General features: G+C 37.2%; 2 protein-coding genes across 2 annotated transcripts in view; one reads left to right on the plus strand and one right to left on the minus strand.

Moving 5' to 3' along the window:
* CCZ1 (CCZ1 homolog, vacuolar protein trafficking and biogenesis associated) lies at positions 1-11,879 on the plus strand. Its single transcript, XM_026053865.1, has 15 exons — positions 1-177; positions 1,162-1,259; positions 1,359-1,452; positions 1,550-1,624; positions 2,685-2,732; positions 3,323-3,406; positions 4,900-5,075; positions 5,211-5,292; positions 6,279-6,340; positions 7,249-7,360; positions 7,894-7,927; positions 8,280-8,397; positions 10,067-10,225; positions 10,704-10,831; positions 11,554-11,879. Exons 1-15 carry the CDS (start codon positions 85-87, stop codon positions 11,607-11,609), a joined length of 1,419 nt encoding a protein of 472 aa, XP_025909650.1. The 5' UTR covers positions 1-84; the 3' UTR covers positions 11,610-11,879.
* Positions 6,290-21,643, minus strand: part of LOC112959763 (radial spoke head 10 homolog B2-like) — a 21,732-nt gene continuing 6,378 nt past the window's right edge. Inside the window, exons 10-21 of the mRNA XM_026053864.1 lie at positions 20,923-21,112; positions 20,091-20,202; positions 19,256-19,335; positions 19,009-19,151; positions 18,526-18,633; positions 17,777-17,953; positions 17,030-17,137; positions 16,132-16,183; positions 14,463-14,567; positions 13,192-13,384; positions 12,480-12,711; positions 6,290-6,483 (exon numbers count right to left, since the gene is read on the minus strand). Of these exons, the coding sequence (XP_025909649.1) occupies positions 12,510-12,711; positions 13,192-13,384; positions 14,463-14,567; positions 16,132-16,183; positions 17,030-17,137; positions 17,777-17,953; positions 18,526-18,633; positions 19,009-19,151; positions 19,256-19,335; positions 20,091-20,202; positions 20,923-21,112 (1,470 nt within the window). The 3' untranslated portion in view covers positions 6,290-6,483; positions 12,480-12,509. The remainder of the gene's footprint in view (positions 6,484-12,479; positions 12,712-13,191; positions 13,385-14,462; positions 14,568-16,131; positions 16,184-17,029; positions 17,138-17,776; positions 17,954-18,525; positions 18,634-19,008; positions 19,152-19,255; positions 19,336-20,090; positions 20,203-20,922; positions 21,113-21,643) is intronic.

The following is a 21,643-nucleotide window of genomic DNA, read 5'->3' on the forward strand; positions in this document are numbered from 1 at the left end:
AAGCGCTGCGGGGGCCGGCGGCGGCGGTGCAGGGCCCGTGGCCGCTGCCCATGGTGTGTGGCGGCTGCCGGCCCCAGGCCCAGCATGGCGGCGGCAGGCGGCCAGGAGAAGCAGCTCGCTCCCGTCCTGCTCAGCTTCTTCATCTACAACCCCAAGCTGGGCCCCAAAGAGGGAGAGGTACCGGGGCCGGGAGGGCTGCGGGGGGCTCCGCAGCGGCTCTTCGGCGGCCGCAGCTGCCGGGCAGCTTCGCGTTTCGATAGCGGTGCATTGCGTGGCTCGTGTGATAACCTGTGTTTGCACAGAGCAGCGCTAAGACGAGGGTATTGCCGTGTGTTCTGAATATCCTGGGCTGCGGGATAGAAGGAATCTCTAGTAAGTTGGCAGGGGTGTCCCCCCGCAGCCGTGGACGCGCTGGTGCCGCTCGGCAGGACCTCAGCGAGCAGCTGACCGGAGCTGACAGGGCCCGGGGGGGCTCGGCCCGGGCAGCGGCTCGTGCTGCACGTGGGGGGATGTTCCCGAGAGCCGGGGGCACCGTGAGCCCGGGAGAGGCAGGGCCACTGGGTCGGGATGGGGCTGCCACAGGTGACGTGCAAGAAGAGGCTGAGAGCGCTGGGTTTGTGCAGCCACAAGGAGAAAGCTCGTGAGGGGGCTCATGGTGCCTTCGCCTACCTCATGGGTGATGGTGAAGCTACGTTCTTCTCACTGGTGCAAAACGGGCAGARGTTGCAGCAAGGGAAATTCTACTGAGCTGGAAGGAGAAATTCTTCATAGTGCTGCGGTCAAGCATGGGATGGGTGGCCTGGAGAGGCTGTGGAGAGGCTGTGGAGTCTCCATCCTTGGAGATTCACTGGAAGCATGACTGAGCAAGGCCTAGGGCGATCTGAGCTGGCTTTGAAGCCAGCTCCACTTTGAACTAGATGCGATGCATATTTGGCCTATGATTTTATTTGCCTTGGCATTTAGAAAGCATTTTGCACTCCTTTGGGGTGACTGACTGCTGAAGTACCTTAAATCACTCCTCTTATCCATTACTGCAGAAGCTTGTTGGGAATACAAGATAAAACATTCCCTAGGAAATTAAGGGGGTAAAGTTAAAAACAAACCATGAACTGTGTGTTCTTTAATTCTGATTCATTTGAAATGCATTACTTCAAATTCTAGGAAGAAAAGAAGATTCTCTTCTATCACCCGAATGAAGTAGAAAAGAATGAAAAAATTAGAAATGTGGGACTATGCGAAGCTATAGTACAATTTACAAGGTATAAATAATGATTGTATGGCTCATCAAATTAGCACAAACACTGTCTTTCAAAATTTTCCAATCATTTACTTTTTGTGCATATATGTTTTCTTCCCAGGACCTTTAGTCCAACAAAACCTGCAAAATCCCTACATACACAGAAGAATAGACAGTTTTTCCATGAACCTGAAGAAAACTTCTGGATGGTCATGGTACTTATGCACATGATATGCATATTTCTAAAACCTGATTTCAGAATGTTCTCAATGCATTCTGCATTGTCTAATACCAGCTTGTTCCACTTTCTAGGTTGTACGAAACCCAATAATAGAAAAACATAAAGATGGAAAGCCAGTCTATGAATATCAGGAAGAAGAATTACTGGTAATACTAATTTCTTATTTTCCAGTCTCTTTCTGTGTCCTTTTTTTTTAATTATTGATTTTATTGTATTTTAAGAGTACCATCAGAAGTAATCTTCAGTTTATTCTTCTTTAGCTGCTGCTGAATTGAGTTAATAAAATATATATGGCCACAAATGGATAAAGGCCTGGGGCAAAGTAGCTTGCAATAAAGTTTGTAGAGTCAGAGAATCATCCAGATAGCAGCTCAAGATGGCCTAATAAACAGTAGTGAAATATACTGCTGCAAGGCTTTTTGTCTAGAATAGGCCAATATAACTTTAATCTGTTCGTTTAATAAGGTTCCTGTAAAATTGTACATCTATTTTTGCTATGTTTATGTACAGTATATGTTGTTACTTTCTTAAGAGTACAAGCAGTCTTCACTAATAATCTGGGAAGTGGAACAGCTTAAAGCTTTTAGCAGATTTCTTGTCCGAAGTGCAGGATCATTCTGTCAGTTTGATTGTGTGCTAAGAACATAATTGGCCACATTAAGTAACATTTAAAAATCCAGTCACTTATGCTGCCTCTGTTCCCTACAGTTGTTGCACTAAACTGTGTTCCTCATTTTGTTTAACGGAAAGGATTGTTGTTGTAGTTGCTCGGTTTTCCCAAAGAAATACTAAAACTGCCTTCCTTCATCCAATTTAAGATCGCAGCCAAAAACCAACTTGCTCTAGTGTTTCACCTCCTTTAGCTTTAGAATTGGATGAAGAGGAAGCTGTTCAAGAAATGTCAACGTCTTTCTGACCGCAGCGCTTACGGAACTGCACTGTTTGTAACTGATATTTTGTACATGAGTTGACAAAGCTTTTGGTATTAAATGTAAGAAAAGGAAGGGGGTGGAATTTGCTGAAATAATCCTTTATAAGTATGAAGAAAATCCTAAATACTGATTGAAAATATTATTTATCTTCTTAGAAATTGATTTTTCCAATTTTTGTGTGTGRGCTTTTTGCCAATATGTATTATGTGTAGCTCAGTCAAAAAACTTGAAATCTGCCTCTGCTCATTTTAATGTCCTGCTCTCCTTTCCACAGGACAAGGTTTATAGTTCCGTCTTGCAGCAGTGCTACAGCATGTACAAGGTAGAGTTAAATGATCATACAGAGGCTCCTTTTTTCAGGATAAGAGAGATCTTCACAGTACCGTCTGGATGTGCAGGCTCATCATTGCTTTGAGATGCTTGTCTGTTCTCTTCCTGCAGCTGTAATTGTGGTGATAGAAGAGATAAAGCTTTTTCAGTTGCTAGTGCTGTTTCATCAGCTCACTGCAAAAATAAGACCTTTCTAATTTCTCTGGTTTCTTTTTTAATGTGCTTTTAGAATAATAAGCATATGATTCCGATGGCATTATGCCTTACCTACTGCAGAAACAATATTGGACAAAGGCCATCAATTTTATAAAGCAAGAGCATAAGATGGTTTCAGCAATGCAGATTTAACTACTCTAATGGTAGTTGGCTGCTGCTTTTTTATTCAGTTCTGCTGTTACTCCCATATGTACTTGGACGATGTAAGTCTGAAATAGGCTTTTTCAATAAAGACTATGTAAATTCAAATCTGTGCTTAGTTGAGGTACTGGGAAATGAGCTATAATCTAGTTATATTTGTAATTGAGTTAGAAGAAATCGGTGTAACTAATTATCCCATTGACTTTTTTTTTTTTTTTTTGAAAGCTTTTCAACGGCACATTCCTGAAAGCCATGGAAGATGGAGGTGTAAAAGCTTTAAAGGAGAGACTAGAGAAATTCTTCCATCGGGTAAGATCCCACATTTCAGGTACATACTGTGTGTTACTGCTTTGGAAATAAATTGCAAGCACTTCTCTCATTGTCTGCTGTGTGATTCTAAAATATGCACGATGGAAAAGATGTGGTAGCATGACAAAAATTCCAGTTGCTCATTTTTTCAAATACTTCCTGCTTGCTGCTAGCATGGTAGATTCTTTAAAAGGCATTGAAATAAAAACATAGTCATTAGCTTGGTGAACAGCTAAGCCACTGGATATCTATTTTTTTTTCTGATGGAACCATGCCTGTTCTTTGGAAATTGCATATTTAATTGGTCTGATAATATTCTGTACAGATTAATTTGAGTAACTGTTACAGAATCATAGAGTCATTCAGGTTGGAAGGAATCTTGAGAAGTCACGTTAGTCTAAAAGTAAGCTAGGCTGCATAGGGCTTTTTCAGTTGAAGCTTGAGTATATCCAAGAGTGGAGATTCCACAACTTGCATGCACAGGTTGTTCTCTAAAGGCTTTAAAATAATAAAACAGACTTAATACTGTTTCAGTGTAAATAAAAGTACAATTCAATCTGATTGTTAGGACAGCTTTCTTCTGGGATTTTGTTAAGGCCAACATAGCCCTAGAGTGAACCCTCTTGTCATGAGTGCTTGTCTAGTTAGCTGGTATATACCTCTGTTTATGCCAAATTCAAAAATGGACCCTGACAAAAAGGGAAGCAATAGATTTTGTTCTTTAAAGCATTGCTTTTCTTTAAAGTTCCTACCAAAGATAAACTAGTAATTTCTGTAGGTTTGTACAGCAGAAAGAATCCAAGCAGTCTATCACAGCTGAATAGATAGATCCGATGAGAGTTGAATGCATGTGTTGGATGCAAGTTTTATTTATTTATTTTTTAAACTACGAATAATTTTGTAATGAGTTAATTTAAGAAATCACATGTTTCATCTATGCTGCCTTAATGTGCGTGAAATGTTTTTGTTGGCTTTTTCACTGCTGGTGTAGTATGATAATATTGTGCACAGTTCAAAAACAGGACACTTGCTTTATCACTTGTTTTCAGGAATGTGAAATGACTGTACAGCTATCTCTAGAGGGAGCTATGTGGTAGTTCATATTTCACAGAGCAGAGTGTTTGATGGTAGAGCTTAAAATACAAAATATTAAAAATTGATCTTTTTTTCTGCGCTAAGTAAATCCACTAACTTTCAATTATCTGCTAATATTTTTATAGAATTACTTATGAAATTAAATATTACGAGGACTATTCTTATACACACAAAAGATCTTAAGTTGTCCTGTTATAGCTATGATTTACTAACACTAAGTTGCCACCTGGAACCACGAGCAAACATTCCAGTGAAGGAGCACTACATACATGCAGAACTGGAAGGGATACTTGAATTGTTAGATGTGATTGCATGGGATTCAAGTCAAATTTGTCATTTAAATCTATACATTGGAGGCTTTCTGAATGTTAAAAAAAAAACTGCTGTTGTTCTTTTAGTACTTGCAGACACTACATTTACAGTCTTGCGACCTGCTGGATGTGTTTTGTGGAATCAGCTTCTTTCCACTGGATAAAATGACTTACTTGAAAATTCAGTCATTTATTAATAGAATGGAGGAAAGCCTGAACATAGTAAAGTATACTGCATTTCTCTACAATGATCAACTTATTTGGTAGGTGCTTCTATATTTTTTCCTAAGTTTTTAAATTTCCRATCATATAAATATGTGCCATAATAGCAAAGCCTCTGAAATAATGTTAGAGCTTTCAAGCTCATGCTRATTTCTGTCTCTTCCCTCATGTTCTAGGAGTGGACTGGAACAAGATGACATGAGAATTCTGTACAAGTATCTCACAACATCCCTGTTCCCTAGGCACATGGAACCTGAGGTATGATTTCTTTGCTTTGATTTTTCATTTTTTAACAGCTCTAAAATATTGAAGAGCGGTGTCTTTTTATTATCTCCCAGCCTATGAAGGTGAGCTCCAATAATCTATTTGTGTAGCTACTTAAATAGCAGTTATGTGATGTTCACGATTGAAGAGGAAACCTTAGGTTTAACTTGAACTTTTCCGCGTCAGAATATAGGCGGAAAACAATATAGGCGAAGAATACAGCTTCAGTGCTAAGAACGAAAAGGGATCATTCTCACAGATGACTACGGTAATATATGGCATTTGCAGTGCTAACAGTTTGAGTTAATTCCCACTGTAAAGCAAGTAAAAACAGAGAGTACTGTGGAATAACTGAAAATTAAAAAGATGATCACATAAACATATACCTAGTCATTTCAGTGAGCCTAATGTGACTAGCTGGTGAGATCATGCATTCAGTATGTTGAAACACACCATGGTCTTCAGCTCTTGTACACATGATCTTAGTGAATGCTCAAACACTGTCTTTTCTTTGCATTACTAATACAGGATTTGTGCATAGCAGATGCAATGAGTGTAGCTGTCTTGTCCATATGTCACTTTGAGTTCCTCAAATACATCAGTTTCACACCTGTGTAGTGAAGATATTTTACTATTTTAACAGAACTGACTGTGCTCACTACTGCTAATGAATTACTTTAGTCAAAGGATAAATGTAACAGGAGAGCCATAGGACCAAAGGGAGTTACTTATCCAGAAAAAGGCTAAGTTATTAAACGAATAAACACAAAATCAGTATGCCAAGTTCTCTCTGTATTTTGTACACTTTAGATTTGTTTACGTTTCACCATCAGCATCTATCTTGATGAATAGTGATGAATCTTGATGAATAGATTTCCTGCAATTAGCTTCCTTGAATACAATTTATAAACAGTTCATAAGAAATAACATACCTCTAAGCATTTTTTTTTTCTTTTTGTGCTTGTTCTTTTTTGCTTCAGTTAGCAGGAAGAGATTCTCCAATACGTGCTGAAATGCCAGGAAATCTGCAGCACTATGGAAGGTAACTGTTATTAACTGTCATCATCTGTTGCTGCTTCCCGCAAGGGGAAAATGTTTGAGAAGTGAATTTATTCTGGGTTCATGCTCTAGATATGGTTCCTCTGCAAGCCTACACAGTTGTCAATGCATTGTAGAACTTGGCCCCTGGGAAAGAAAGAAGAGGCTTCAWTAAAGTTACTGCCTGTCATTTTTCTGTTGTCTGCTATTCTTAATATATATTATGGAAAATATCACCACTGCTTCCTTTTAGTCAGACACCTCACACAGACGAGGAAGACGCTAGCTAGTGATTTTCCCCCACCTGTTGTCAGTTATATGGGAGGGTGCAGATTCACTTAGCATCTGGGCAGCATTTTTTCCAATACATGATGGTTCTTGACATCTTTGATCATTTCTAATTCCCCTTGCCTGACTCCGTGTATTCTTTAGGGATGGGCACACTGGCATATGCTCCCCTGCTTTTCCTCTCAAAGTCCAGGTGCTTGTATTGCACTACTGTTCTACCAGAAGCTAATTTGAAAGTACAGTTGGAAAGCAAAAGGTTAATGACTTTCCAGCAGCACAAAAAAAWTTTTCAAAGAAAGTTGTGTTTCAAGTGTTGAACAGCTTTTGTTGTCCTCCTGATGATCTGTGCAGTTTATTTCCTTAGTATTACTTTAATTTGGGATTTTTGCTTCCATAACCTTTCTGATCCTAGGAAACTTTTAGGAGCCTATCTGTAAAAAATTCTTTGAAAATRTATGAGTAGCAAGAGATAGGCACAGAGCTCCTGCCCTTTTTATATTCTATCTGGATAGCTCTTTGCATTCAAATATATTCATGCTTGCAATTGCTAGTTTCAGGAAGATTAAATAGGAAATTCTGAAATATAAGAGTTAATCACTTCTAATCTACTGGATTGTTTTCTAGATTTCTCACTGGGCCTTTGAATCTTAATGATCCAGAAGCAAAATGCCGATTTCCCAAAATATTTGTTAACACTGATGACACTTACGAAGAGCTTCATTTAATTGTTTATAAGGTACTATTTCTCGGTGATTATTCCTTGCATTAGGAATAGCTATACCATAAAGAAGACAGTGCTGTGAATTACTTATAAATGGCATAAAATCCCTGCTCCTGGAGCATCTTCAAAACAAACAGATGTTTTATTAAAATAAAGTGCTAGCCTTCAGGTGCTTCAAGTGGTTTCACACCTGCCTTAGTATTGCATTAATCAATGGAACTAAGGTTTTTTTCCTTAATTAAATGCAACATATGCCCAGCATTTTTTTAGCAAATTTAATCTTTCTCTTACAACTAAAAATCCATAACTGGGCTGAAGTTTGTAATCCTGCATGCTACAGGATAGTTAGGATTACAAAGACGCTTTCCTATTTGAAAATTTCCAATTTCCTACAAAGACACTTTCCTATTTCCTGTTTGAAGTGCTACAAACAAGATTTTTGAACTTAACTGGTTGTCTGTTGGTGACTTCACTGAAGTACCGTTACGTATTTGTGTAGTTGAGGTAGCCTATTGTAAATTTTTTTGCTTTAACTTTTTTTGTTCCAGGCTATGAGTGCAGCTGTCTGCTTTATGATTGATGGTAAGTACGTATCAGTATCAGTTCTTTGGGAAGACACAGCTAATACAAAATGCCATTAATAAAACTTGTTTTTAAAAATGCTCAAATTTTTCTTACTTGAGCCTGTTCTTCATGAATGCTTTTAGCAGCCCTTTTATTCTGCTGTAGGGTATACACATGCTAAAAGGACTAAATACTGCTTCAGTTAACCATCGGGATGATTTACAAACTGCATAGCTGTAACTGAGGGTACATTTATCCCAGGACTCTAGCTGAAGGTTAAAGAAAGCACATACCAAAACAAACAAACAAACAAAAAACTTCTACCCTTGAAAGGGAATCTCATCTCTATCTCTTTTTAACTGCGCTGTAGCTTCAATTCCCCCTACACTGGAGTTTTGCCGTAAATTGGACAGCATCGTTGGGCCTCAACTCACCGTGTTAGCATCAGACATATGTGAACAATACAACATCAACAAGAGAATATCGGGGTTTGTACTGTTCTTCTTTCCCTATTGCAGTCCTTTATCAGGTGCTTAAAAATTAGTTTTAATGAACTGCTTAAATAACAGTAACATGAGCCAAAACACTGCAAGTATTGAGTTAACTGTGCACCTTAAATGATGTTCATCTATCTCTCTCTACCTTAAGCATTTATAAAGTGCCTTGTTGCATATTCAGGTCTCCCTGAAGTAACAACATAGATATGATTGATGTACAAATAGATGTTGATGGTGTAGATGATGTCGGATAGAGAGGGGAGCTTGTGGGTTTTGCTGCTTTTGTATGTGAACTGAAACTAGCTTGTTCTTGGAAATCATCAGTTCTACAGATTACTGCGTTTGCATAAATAGTTACAGGGTGGCAAGAATGTGGTAGATGGAAGTGCAGCAGTTGTTCTGGGTACTAGAACAATTTTTGTCAAGTAGCTTCAAATGGGACTTCTGAGTAGTTTAGGTGATAATTTCAGTGCACGCAGTTGAGTACTTTATCAAAAATTACTGCTTCCTGAAGTGCTGCTCTGTRTGATGGGTGAGGAAACAACTTTGGAATATATTTAGTCATTACCTTATTGCTGCTTAGTGTCAAGTGAGAAAGGACACTAATATTTTGAAAAAATTACCTCACTTTGAACTGGAGCAAAATACCCATTTAAAAACTTTTTTTTCAATGGGGATTTTTAGTTGGGGGGCAAAAATAGCAGTTATACAACAACAAAAGAAGAATTAAGCTGAAGATAGTGATATTAGCTTGTAATTTACTTTGGTTGTAGCACCCCAAATTGGCAAAATTGCAGGGTACGTAGCAGAATGTACTTGAAATTGTGTCTTTCTACTAAATCATTAAACTTATTTTTTTAATGCCACCTGTGASTTAAAAAGACCAGCTTTAACTACTTTAACTCTTTTAAAGTTTAATGTCTTTGTGTCCTGAAAACATGATACAGTTTCTTGACACTAATGTACTTGGGTGACAGAGAGCAAAGGTATCTAGTTGTTTGCTAAGGTGAGTATCACAGTATCTCTCTGCCTCTAAATAATACAGAACCTGAAATGCCAARTGCTATAGCCAGTTTTTGCCAGTCTGAATTCTCTGGGGCTTTCAAAAATGATACAGCTGTAAGTGAAAGATTTTATATTACCTTAATAAAAGAGAAATGAGAGGAGGAGTAAGGCAAAAGCTTGGAGCTGTTCTCATATTTGCTCCACAAAAATAATGGGGGAAAATTTTATTGTCTGGATCAAGGAAGTTCCTTGTCTCAAACATCTCAAAGATGTGATTGAAATATTTCTCATTGGTCACAATAAAGACTCACTGTCTGTTCAAAGCAAAACTGTACTGCCTGGTAGGGGAAAGCAGCAAAAAAAAAAAAAAAAAAATTGGGGCAGAGACAAAATGGCTCACTAAAATGAGATGAATGGGCTGAGATGTGGGAAAAAACCTTAAATTCCCCTCTTTTTTAATTTTATTTACTAGGAGCCAAAGAAACAGGCAGGGGGAAAGCTTATTGTGTGCTTGCTTTTTTAATTTAATAATGAAAATAAATTGAATTCTGATCCTGACACAAGTCTTAGGGCACTTGCCTTCTTCCATGTGAAGGCATCTTTAGGGTATCTGAGGCTTGCAGGCCACCTTTTTTTTTTCCCCCCCTCTCTCTAGGGCTGAGAAAGAGCCCCAGTTTAAGTTTATCTATTTCAATCACATGAACTTGGCCGAGAAGAGTACAATTCACATGAGGAAGACACCCAGTGTATCGCTTGCATCTGTCCACCCCGACCTCATGAAGATTCTCGGTGACATCAACAGTGACTTCTCCAGGTAATGCTTAACTATTAAATAGTGTGTAACTCCATCTGTCAATAACCTTTTTTCAAATGACTAGTCTTCCATGCCCCTTTTGTTTGCTCAAGTCTGTTCACCGCCTGTACAACAAGCTGTGGCTGTGGGTCATATTTAGTATTTAGTGTTGCTGAAAAGGAGTCTGTCCTCTGTATTTAAAACTTCTGTTGTCCTTTTAAAAAATACTGGGCCACCTTGATAATGGCTGATGGACAAGTTAAGGGTTTACTTAGCTGCTGATATACATGTAATAGATTGGCAGTCTTCATTCTGCTCTGTTGAACTGCATGCAAGTTCAGTCCTCCTGAATCTTTTTAGTGTGGCACAACCGCTGCTCTTCTTGCCATGAGGCTTAGATTATTCACAGCTACTAGGAGAGCTTACATTGCTGAAGGCCCAGTTGCTGCCATCTTCTTGAGAACACTGTTCTTAACATGTTTTTTCAAACTTCTTTCAGAGCTGATGAAGATGAAGAAATTATCGTGAAAGCAATGAGTGATTACTGGGTAGTTGGAAAAAAGTCTGACCAGCGAGAACTGTATGTTATTTTGAATCAAAAAAATGCAAACCTCCTTGAAGTTAATGGTAAGGATTGTCCTTTATTATCCTTTAACTACAGTTACTATAAAAATATATGCTTTGGTAAAGTGATAAATTCCATGTCATGAGAAATTTAAAGAAGAATTGATCTATGCTAGACCAGGTAAATTTGCATAAGGTTTGAATCCATCTTCCAGCTGCTGTRAAAGAACAATATAAATATTTAGCAGAGTTTTTTAATTATTAAGCAGTCATTTTTCTTCCTTGAAATAATAAGAGTACTCTGAGTTTCATTTAGGAGTAATTAATGAAGTGTATTACAGGGAAGAGATAAGTATATTTACATCTGACATAGCTGCTTTGTTTTTGGGGGGAGGGCCATTTTCCATAGGGGGGTTATTTGTGCATAATCTTTCTCCTTCTAGCACTGCTCATTCCATTACTGTAAAGTTACTGTTTCAAGACTAATTTATTCCAACTAAAAGTCCAAAGGAACATTGAAGATGCAGGTCGCTTTTTTTTCCTTTCTCTCTAGGGCCAAGAAAGAGCCCCAGTTTAAGTTTTATCTATTCTAAAGCTAATTCTAAATAGACTGTTTTTTTCAAAATAAATGRGAGTCCTCTACTGATAGATGCATTTTCTGCCCTGAACTCTTTTTCTTGTTTGTTTTTGTCCTGTTTAACTGTCTTCCCCTTGATGATCTCAGGAGTTTTTCTTATATAGGTTCTTGTAAAATAGTGTATTGACTTTCTTTTTCTTTTTAACAGAAGAAGTGAAGAAGCTTTGTGCAACACAGTTTAATAATATTTTCTTCTTGGATTGATCTGTAAAGGGCTGATTAATTGAAGAAGTCAACATCAAACACTTGTTCAACACAAAGTTATTAGTCATATTATTGACTGGAATAATGACAATAGTAAAGCAATACTTGCTTTGTAAGAATCMAATTTCTACTAAAATCTGTAAACTGATCATAAAATTTTTAGATTAAAAATGTTTATCTGCAAACTAATTAAAACCAGTCTGAAATCATCTGTACCATTCCATTCTGATAGTTATGTGAATATTTTATTGGAAAATAAAACTAATAATTGTTATACTTTTAAGAGCATCTTTTTTTGTTTTCCTCGTTCATTTGCATCATATTGTGAATTCATAGTAATTTTTACCACGTGAAACTAGAGTGCTCGTTAAAAAGGACCTCTGATCTATGTCTTATTAAGCTTCATGTGTTCTAGCTTTGCCCGTTCTTCAAAGGTCTGGTTCAACGTGTTKTGTTTTCTTTTGTTATCAAATACTTACTTCAAAGTAATCCCTAAATAAAACCACTAGACCAGACAGAGGGGGGAAAAAAGAAAAGCTTATGCATGATTTCAGTTAAACAGACCAGACCTGAAGCAAACACTTATTTGCAAGGGACAGACACCACTGATATCCCATCTTGTAGGTGTATTGCTGTGACATTGAAGGGAGTTTTAGCAAATAAATAAGGCTATTTGAGAAGCAAGTAGTGATGCTATTTAAAGAGTTATATGTAGCTGGTTACCCAAGGCGCTTGATGCAAGAGCACAGAACTGCCTGTTAAGTTGTTTCAGCCTGAAACTGGCAAATCTCCTGCAAAGAGCTTTTRTAGCCCTTTTGTTTTATATGCTAGCGGAAGTGCTTTGGTTTTTTTCCTTCAAAAAGCACTTACAGTATAAAGCATCAGTTGTCTTTCGAAGATTTACTTTTTCTTTTTCTTYGTCCCTGCAGCAACCTTGGTAACAGCTGGGGGTGGTGCGATGGGTGCCTCTTCCTTTGAGGAAGATACTGAGTGGGTAACAGAGTCTGACTCGTGAAGTGCTCCATTCTTGAGCTCAGATGATGCTTTTTCTGCTTCAGCTTCTTGTCTTTTTGCCTCTTCTGCTTCTCTTTCAGCAACAAGTCTAAGCAGACAAAGCTTAAATTTATTGACTCATACTAAAGTACAAAGATTCATACAAAGATTTATACTGGCTAAGCAACTGCATTTGTATTTGCAGTATGAATAGGCTGAAATATTTTACTTTAGAGAAGCATAAAGTCTTTTATCACATTAAGTCTGATTTGGACTGTGCAAAAATATATTCCACTGAATTTGGTTCATACAGAGCAGGACTGAAATGCTACAAACTACACTYAGTAGAGAGCTGTAAAATAGTCCAGTAGCCTAAAGGCTCATTCTATTCATTGTCTCTTAGGACAACTAAAGAGAAATTATTTTCTTAACTTGCTATTTTATAAGTAGTTATACATTAATTACTTTCTGGATACTGCTTATTATTTCTGGATGATGTGTGGCAGTTATGATATGCTAGAGTGCTTTCATAAAGACCAATTATACTTTTTTAGTTAAAAAAGCCATTTCTTCAAGATAAAACACTCACTTTGCCAGCTCCTCATCCTTTAGTTTCCGCAGCTCAGCTATTTCAGCATCCCGAATTCGATTTTCTTTTATTTTTTCCTTCAGCACTTGCTCATGCTGGTAGGCAGGAAATAAGTTACAGATAAAAAAAATCTGCATCTGACACAGCTGCAGACCAACTTCCTCATTTTGTTCATTTTTGTCTTCTCTTTTTTCTGTAACATATAAATTACACAGTTTATTTAACTCTTATTTAAAGTATTTCTATTTCAAGTTCTTCTTGGGCTACAATACTTAAGAACTGATACTCTGCAATGGAAAAGTCTGGCTGCACAGGTTATGATGGTCCCTGCCTCTCCACAAGTGTTTGATGCACACTAGTTTCTGCATGGTACAGAACATGCCAAATGTGAGGAACCTGTAACAGATAAKGGTAAAAGGGCAAGGACTTTTTTTGTGGTTCTTCAGTGCAGTGATCTCTGAGCTTGGCCCTAGAAGAACACAGACCTTCCCCCTTAATCCTAAATATCTTAATGTCATTGTAATCTAGTGACAATTCAGCATCTATAAACCCCTGTATATGAGGGATGAGAGGGAAGAAGAAAACTATGTAGAAATACTRCATGCCTACATGCATGACTTTAAAAAGTTATTGCACACTGTATTTCCCACAGCTAATCTACTSGTTGTTCAAGAGACAATGATGTTTTCTGATCTGTAACTTCTCAGCCATCAGATTGCAGCATGAAAGCTGATGACTGCACAAAGAATATGTTGTCCACTTACACTCTTGCACTGGGGTTCTTTAGTTGTAGAAACATTAACAAGCACTAGGARCATGAGGGATGAAACTGGCCAATCAGCTAGAAGGGTTATTGTATAAAAAGTAGCATTCTCACTATTCTTAACGTGTGCATATGCAAATGCTCCTACCAATTTCTGTTCTGCATTAATGCAGGCCCGTCATAAAGCATAACAATCTGTCCCAGCTAATGGTGACCGATCACTCCAGAATGTAAGCCAATTCTTATCCTATGTAAAAGAAGCAAGTACTTATCCCAAGAACAAGAAGCAATGGATAGTGGTAGTATCTTCCATTTGGCCAAGAGATTAGAGGAAAAAAAAAAAGGTTATTTAATTTCATTTTCTTAAAAAAAAACAAAAAACCTTCCAGAATTAATGTTCACTTACTGCCCTCTTGTGACAAGTTGCAATCTGCATGCAGAATTAAAATTTCATTTCAAGAGTTACAAATCAAGAGCTACAGTTTTTMTTTTAAACGGGCTGCTTTACCTGCCAGGTCCTCTGGTGGGCAGAAACTTTGTCCATTTTCTGCATCCCATCTACAATGAGTATCTTTGAAACAAGAATGTGCTGCATGGAGTATGAGACGATTACCTGCTCAGGCAAAGGAAAAAAAAGTCATTGTTTTAAATAGGTTTGTAATTCTGTGCATTAAATATCAATGCTAGCTTTCAGTAAAAAAAAAAAAAATTAAATGTCATATGAGGTATCAGGTAGATCTGCGGCCGAAATAGTTTATTCCTAATGAGAAGATATCTTATAATGAAAAAATATTTCTCAGTTCAATCTTTTGTCTCTATACCTGTCAGAAATAATAAGCATCCAGCTTTTATTAAATATATGCATACTTTTGCACAAAAACTTAAGTTTAAAAGCTCCATACAGACCAAAAAAATCAGCCTAAAAATGTTTAAATGTATACCTACTGGTATAGTTACCAAAAAAAGTCAAAATACTAACTATGCATATTAAAATGCAGACTCATTCTCAGATCATGTGTTTTACTACCCCTTCCAACAGCTCAACAAGACTTGTGAGCTCAGGGTAGAATTGCCTACCACGACTGAGCTGCTGGGCCAGGTTCGATGAATTTGTTAGAGACCATCTTATCTGCTGACTCTCTTCCTTCAAACTCTCTTCCTTGACTATGTGCAACCAGCCTTCAAACACACTCACTGGTTGGTATTCATGTGAGCACCAATTATTTCTACAAGATTCTAACACTGTTAGTCCTTATAAACATTATTGATGTGATACCTGTACAAGTGTGATTTAGTGGGACTGATTCTGAGTATTACAGATAACTTTGATGGACAATAGAGAGGAGGAGCTCATAAGAGCAGCCAGCTGAGAGCAAATGCAATTTGTTGCTATTTTCTATATTACCAGCACCACTACCTGCCCATTTTCTTGCTATTTAGCAATGGCTAGCAGGGACATAAGTGTGACAGTAAAAGAAACAGGAAAACGCAGGAAAGAGATTGAGGCAACCAAGTAGCACGTCTATACAGGAATACAGCCCTTCAGTTGCCTGGAGGAGCAGTAGAGTGAAGAGAGTGAATTTTGTGTTGCAAGTCATAGCAAGCAAACCGCAGTAGGGAATTTCCCTGTAAAACCTTTGAACAGTCTCACTACATCACACCTCACAGTCAACAGCACCTGTTGAGCTCCAGCTAAGCCAGCACATCTGCTCAGGTTTCCTCCTCCTGTGCCCACATGCCCTTAGCAGAAACACAGAATCCAAAGATGTTGACTTGATGATGAAAGACTAGACAAACACACTGAATCGACATTCAAGGAAGGAAAAGCTAATAAGAGAAAAGAACTAGGACTAAGTAAATCCTAGATCTAAAAATCTAATAAAAACACTCATTATATTCTAATCGATTATTTCAACATGGAGGAACAGTTCTGAAATCCTCACAGCAGAGGTTCAGAGTTTCAAATTTGACCAGCTCACCACATGTTTCCAGCGCATGAAACTATACATWAAAGAGTTAAGCTTCGTCGTAAGTGCAGAACTGAGTGCTGCTTCCCTCCATACAAGCACAACTGTTCCAAGAAGCACCTACCTTTTTAATTATCTTTAAAGCTGCAGCAAGAGTGAGTCTCTTCTGAGACTCTTCACTGATGCTCTAAAACAAACTCGTGTACTCACCGATACGAAAGTCTTGGAAACACAGCAATGTGTCTTCACAGGGTCTCTGTGACTGGCAAGAAGTTTTGAATTCAGTTCTAAAATGTCTGGAGTTGTGTTCAAATTAAAAACTGAAATCACAGTGTCCATTTGTCTAACCATAAATAGTTAGTACCAACTGGAATAGTACCAACTACTGGTACTATAGTACTGGAATAGTACTGGTACTATACAACTGGAATAGTACCAACTACTACACTGCAAGATAAGAAGCTGCCAATCCAAGTGCATTCTGCAATTATTTTAAAATATGAAAGTGCCAAGGCAGTAAAGTTTAGATGTTTGCTGGAAGAAGAACTCTAATCTTGCCTCTAATTTTGGAATATGTTTATAGGAACTCCTGCTATGTGAAAAGATATATTCAAGCTGACTTATATTCTCTTGCCTGCATCTATCAGGAAGCAAAAAACAAATGAACACACAGAGCAAAAGGTTATTCTAAAAATTAAGACAAATCACAAGTATGCTGAGACAGAAGATGTCTCATTTTCAGCAAGCTAAATACAATGAATGAGGCACACTTTTACATATTAAAAGAATTTTAATATTAGGGTTACCTTCTCTAGTGCTACTAAGTCTCTTTGCCCAGTTTTCATCCTCTCACTCCTTACACTGCCAATAAACATGTATCTGTTGATTTGTTCATCACTGCCTTCTGCTTTAGCATGGGAACAAGTGCTTTGTTAGCAGAGGAAATGCATCCTTTTTTAGGTTCATATACACATTAAGGTACAAAAGCACATTGTAGTTAGTAAGTGAAATTCTAGTCCCTTTCAAACCTCAAAATACCTTTGCTTCTCTATCCCATATGAATGGCAAGACCCTCTACTCCACTTTTCACCAAGAGCTTTTTACTTACCTCATGAATCTTTGTTCCCTTTTTTGACAGGGCATTTTTGTTTGAAGACAGGCATGAGTAAGGCTCATCATTTTTGTCTGTACTCATTACACTTCTCCTGCAAACAGACTAATAGAAAAATAATCATGAGAAAAAAATGTTCATTCAATTCACTTCAGATGATGATTTTTATATTAGCATCTGAAAACACTTCTGGTTTAACTGGAACTACAGTTCAGTGTGTAACTACATAAAGGCTGGTAATGACACAAGSGAATGAGTCCTACAGGATGGGATCATGTAGGTGAAGAACAAGGGAAGGTACTGGCTTTCAACTGGCGGCACTGCTATGATATTATTTGCTGGAAATGCTCTGAGAATTAATCAAACTAACCTTCAACTTGTGCATAATTCCCAGTAACAGAAATTCTACAGCCTAAATAATACCTTCAGCAACACTGTATGGAATGAGCAAGTCTTGTTATGTATGGCCATTTTCACAGAGCAATTTTACACACTCAGCTTTAAGCAAGACAGGCCCATTTTCCACCCATCAACCAATCTGTCTGCTCCCTCTATAACATCAGAAGGCTTTCAAGTGCAATTACTTAGGAAAATCTGAAAGTGTATTAAAAACATCTAGAGTGATGTTACAGTCTAAAGTAACAACAAATAAAAAACAAGAAAAGGTTCCTGTCAGATGACTACTTATGGGGAAATAGGAATTTGGTTTCTATGTCTATACCATGAGATCCAAAACAACTTTACCTGGGACAGATAATATTCTGGGTACTGCATCAATGTTGTGGTTCCCTCGGAGGGACTTCCAATTCTAAAGCTATTTCCTTTCTGAATATAATACTCTACTTGCTGCTTAATCACATCACTGGTAACATACACCAGTGCACAATCCAGAAGAGCTTCAAAAAATTCAAGAAAAACCAACTAGAGTAAAACAAACAATCAACAATTAATTCATTTTTATAAAAATATCTTCACTATGAGTACATGTCTGAGCAAGTAAAGAATTCTGAACTACTTATTGAGCCTCACTGACATCACTGCATCTTCTCAAACATCCCTTTTTACTGAAGAAAACTTGAAATTGGCTGAAGTTCAAAAAATCAGCGGTTGATACACGATGTTAAACCTTACACAAATCAAAATAAAACACTGCATATATTTTTGCTGGAATTGCAATGAATTTTTCTCAGTGATGCATAACATTTATTGTTTTACTTACTACCAAAAACAGAGTCATAGAACATTCTGGCTGAAAAAACCTTCAGGATCATCGAGTCCAACTGTCAATAGGTCAATCGTACACAACACCAAGAAGAACTCCAGCAAAAGGTGTATAATGAGTCCTTTAGTAATACTTACACTTTATGTTGTTTACCAGATAATGATTAAAAAAAAGATACAAATTCAATCAGGAAAAATAGAAATTAAGTTCTTCTGCTGTTCTRGCAGATAGGTCGGTATTTGTAGCATTTTCTAAAATTTTCCATACACACCTCCTGCTCCAGGTTGCTGCTATCACCATCACGTAGAGAGGGATAGTCTTTCACAAGTATTTCCACAAGACTTGAAGCAGTTAATTCCTTACTCAGAAGCTTGAAATCCTGTGCAAGATTAAATGTTAGTTATTACTAACACAGCATTCCCATAGGGACCTAAATGAACTTTCTTTAAGGACTATGTGAAAATTTCTAGCGGTTTTGAGTAAGACATACAGCACATAATTAAAGACAGTAAAATCATGGGCTTACTTTAAAAAAGTACTTGTCTAATCTGACTGATTTCAAATAAGAAATCAAAATTTGGTCCTGAAAAGAACAACTGTTCATCAGAATAATTATCCCTTTAACATCTGTTGGACAGTTGATATAAAGTTACCCTTACTGCACAGGAGCTACAGGGTAATTTTAAAATGACCATATGAACTGAACAAGTGTGTACTTGGCCAGATCAAAAAGAAAAACAAAGTAAACCATTACTTTCAACATCCAGAGGAAATGTCTCATTTTCATTGTGGGTTCAAATGGAGGTTTGGTACTTGGCTTGCAAAAAGCTCTATATATTTCCCAGCATTTGTCAACATAGTTCATGGCACAAATGGCACGGTCAGAAAATAAAATACCTGTAAAAAAAAAAAAAAAAAGAGGGAAAAAACAACAATTACTCAAAAGCTCTCATGTATTTACCACTAATTAATTCTGAGCCACACAAGAGATCATTACTTACCCTGTATATGGCAGGCAGTGGGAATAATATTCCTGAACATCATTTCTAAGAAACACTTATGTAGATAAGGACCTTCCTCTCTACAGTTGAAACAAAAACACATACTCTGGTTTTGCACAAGGAACACAACAACTTTTAGAGGTACACTTTACAAGTATATTTACTCTGTAAAAAAATTACAACAGAATTTTCTCAAATGAACTCTTCAATGAATTTCAAGGTTCTCTGCAGAGTCCTTCCCAAAATCAGCTTGCATTTCTGTCCTCTTACAGAGGATCGAGAAGAGAAGATTCACATTTACTAAGCTGAGTGTGAAAGATATTATAAAATTCATATAAAAGGCATGAAGCAGAATTTTCAAGAACACACCCAGGTAGTAGAATCAGAATTCCAACTGAAATTCCAGAGTCTATCTTTCTCTTAACCATTATGTGCTACAATTTAAACAGAGTAATAAAAATAGTTACATATTAGAAATATATACAGCAGTCTCCAAAAGCACTAATACATTGCCAGAGCAGTTTCTGGGAGGGGGGAAAAAAAAAAAAAAAANAAAAAAAAAAAAAAAAAAAAAACGAGACAAAGAGACACTCGTACCAAATACAGGTGCAGAATTAAACTCTTCAAGTCATCGCTGGGACTCTACTTTGTACAGCATCAGCACAGACAACACAGAAAGGGAATGGATAAGCAAGAGTTCAAGGGCAGGCAGATGCCTCAGACAAAAGAGAAGAAAAAGAGAAGATGCCCTGGCAGAAGTTTACTGATTGCACTGAAATTAATTTTACTTAAAAAATTGCACTGAAATTAATTTTACTTAAAAAATGAAACTTACTTGTGCACCTCATGGTAGATATGAAATGCTAGATGAATAAGGAAAGATAAAAATGTTTTGAACAATAAGCTCTCATATGGAGAATGTATCTCTTCTAGCAGTTTTTTATCACCTAAAAAAAAAAAAAAAGGAAAAAAAATCTCTTTTGCTATCACTGATGTTAAAATGCTTATAGCAACACATGCTCATAAGACCCTCATCCTCTAGTTCTCTACCTACCACAGTGTTAAAGCACTCCTGGAAGAATCAGACCATAGCTGCAGAGCTGGCACTGTTTCTAAATGAGCAGGACAAGGCAGCATGGACCATCTAAACCTCAATTTTAAGTTCTTTTTTTGGAAATGCATCCCCACCACATACGGAAGTAAAGGGGAAAGTGAAATTGGAATTAATCCCTTAATATATGAGGGACACTAAAGTACATCTTTGTGATAAAGGCCCACAGCAGCTCTAAGCAAGCAAAACAACAAAATAAAAGAACTTCCAAAAACACTGAAAAAAAGCAAGAGAGATCATTTGTCTTCTCTTTCTCAGACTCTTAAGATATTTTAAGTAAAAGTAATGGCAAGACCAGAGAATAATATAATTTTTGAATTGATGAATCTTCAGAATAGCTTTTGAAGAGTATTTTTATTTTGTGTTTTCCCATTTAAGGCTGCAAAGTGTCTGGGTGAGCTTAACGCATCCAGCAAAATCTAGGGGCAGAAAGGTACATGCTCAAGGCCACTGAACTACCAGGGCTGAGGTTATCAGTAGCATTTGACACTCCAGCTCCCCACAGCTTACTATTAAAACTTCTAAATTCTAGCCCTTAGTCAATAGAAATACAAACCACTCAATATCCGATCCATTTCGGCAAGAGTTAAGTTGCAACGATGAAACTGGCAGTCCTTCAGAAATCTCCAGAATTGGAGCTTAGTCATCAGGAAGGTGTTGTCAAAGGAATGATCACAGCCTAAGCTACTGTAGAAGCTGTAAATTCTTCTCAGTTTCGTCATATGTCTCAACACAGCAAATTCTACCTAAACAAAGCAGTATAAATTCTCAGGACAAGTAGGAATCAAAATGTATCAATCCCATTATATAGCATAGGAATTTTTTTACTTCAAAACTTTCAAGAGCCATTCCTGGTTGTCATGAAAACATTACTCAAATGTACTTATAATAAATATTGTTTGATGACTGATAAAAGCAAGTTTATTTGCCCATAAACCTTTCTATCTCTCTCAACACATTGGTCCCATTAACAATAAAAGCTTTGCCAATTACAGTAAAAAAATGTATCAACTGCTGCATAAGGTAGGTAAAAGACTCCWACAGAAGAATCAGAAGCAACAGATCAGTTTTTATATAAATAGRTGGAAAATATTGTGTAGTTTTTGAACAGAAAATATCTAAAAGGAATCACTGTCCCTTGTACTAATAAAATAAAAAGTCACGTAAAAAGATTTTGATATCAAACCTTTTATTTGGAAACAGTGGACTCAGCATATGGACTGCATCAGCAGAGACTCTGTCTGGATCTTGCAGTAAGCAGACTATTATTGCCCTTC

The sequence above is a fragment of the Nothoprocta perdicaria genome, unplaced genomic scaffold (genome assembly GCF_003342845.1).
Source record: "Nothoprocta perdicaria isolate Ctin4 unplaced genomic scaffold, notPer1 scaffold_12, whole genome shotgun sequence".
In the NCBI taxonomy this organism is placed as follows: Eukaryota; Metazoa; Chordata; class Aves; order Tinamiformes; family Tinamidae; genus Nothoprocta; species Nothoprocta perdicaria.

Coding starts and splice junctions, on each gene's coding strand:
- CCZ1 (XM_026053865.1), top strand. CDS start 85: ATGGCGGCGGCAGGCGGCCAGGAGAAGCAGCTCGCTCCCGTCCTGCTC. Junction 5,076..5,210: donor TACAATGATCAACTTATTTG/GTAGGTGCTTCT, acceptor CTCATGTTCTAG/GAGTGGACTGGAACAAGATG. Junction 10,226..10,703: donor ATCAACAGTGACTTCTCCAG/GTAATGCTTAAC, acceptor AACTTCTTTCAG/AGCTGATGAAGATGAAGAAA.